The 687-nt window shown below is 55.5% G+C and overlaps 1 protein-coding gene across 1 annotated transcript in view; it reads left to right on the forward strand.

Moving 5' to 3' along the window:
- EMH_0061160 (uncharacterized protein) overlaps window positions 1-448 on the forward strand; it is a gene marked incomplete at both ends in the record, with an annotated part of 4,035 nt that extends 3,587 nt beyond the window's left edge. The window contains 2 exons of the mRNA XM_013497870.1: window positions 27-165; window positions 313-448. Coding sequence (XP_013353324.1) covers window positions 27-165; window positions 313-448 — 275 coding nt within the window. The remainder of the gene's footprint in view (window positions 1-26; window positions 166-312) is intronic.
- Window positions 449-687: the final 239 nt, after the last annotated feature.

A 687-nucleotide genomic window follows, 5' to 3' on the forward strand; every position in this document is an offset into this window, starting at 1 on the left:
AGGTGGAAGTGGAGCTGGAGGGGCAGAAGGGGAAGAGAGCTCCGGGGAGAGTTCAGAGGAAGAGGCTAAAGAAGAAGGTGGCGGTTTCCCGACAGCGGCAGTAGCAGGTGGTGTAGCTGGAGGGATCCTCGCAATCGCAGCAGGAGCTGGCGCTTTCTACGGCTTGTGAGTCGTTTGTTGCGTTCGTTGCATCATTTTGCATGCTCATGCGTGTAGTGCTCGTAGTGCTGTTTCGTTCTGCGTTTTGTTTGCTTTCTGACCATATTCTCTGCTGACGACGGATAATTGTCTGAATGCTGCTGTTTTTTGTAGGAGCGGTGGAGCTGCGAGTGCCGCTGGTGGAGCTGCTGCAGAGGTCATGGCAGACGCTGGCGCAACTAACCCTCCTGAAGTTGAAAGAGAGTCCCTTATTAGTGCAGGCGAGCAGACAGAGATGTGGGCTTCGTAACGGACGACCACAAGGGAATGCGTTTCAACAGGGGGGGACGTATTCTTCGCTGAAGCATCTGCCAGGCTTAGTAGCCGTCCGTGGGTGCGGCAAACACAATGCGGCACGCCCAGCTCAGCCCAGGTTGCCCTGTGTGAGGCTAGGTAGCGGTGGAGGAGCAACTCTATAAACTGCGGTGCATTAGGAAGAGGGCCACTCCACGTGTTTGTGGTGCGCTGTTTTCTGCACATCAAACCCAG

The sequence above is a fragment of the Eimeria mitis genome, genomic scaffold (genome assembly GCF_000499745.2).
Source record: "Eimeria mitis Houghton genomic scaffold, Emh_scaff2990, whole genome shotgun sequence".
In the NCBI taxonomy this organism is placed as follows: domain Eukaryota; phylum Apicomplexa; class Conoidasida; order Eucoccidiorida; family Eimeriidae; genus Eimeria; species Eimeria mitis.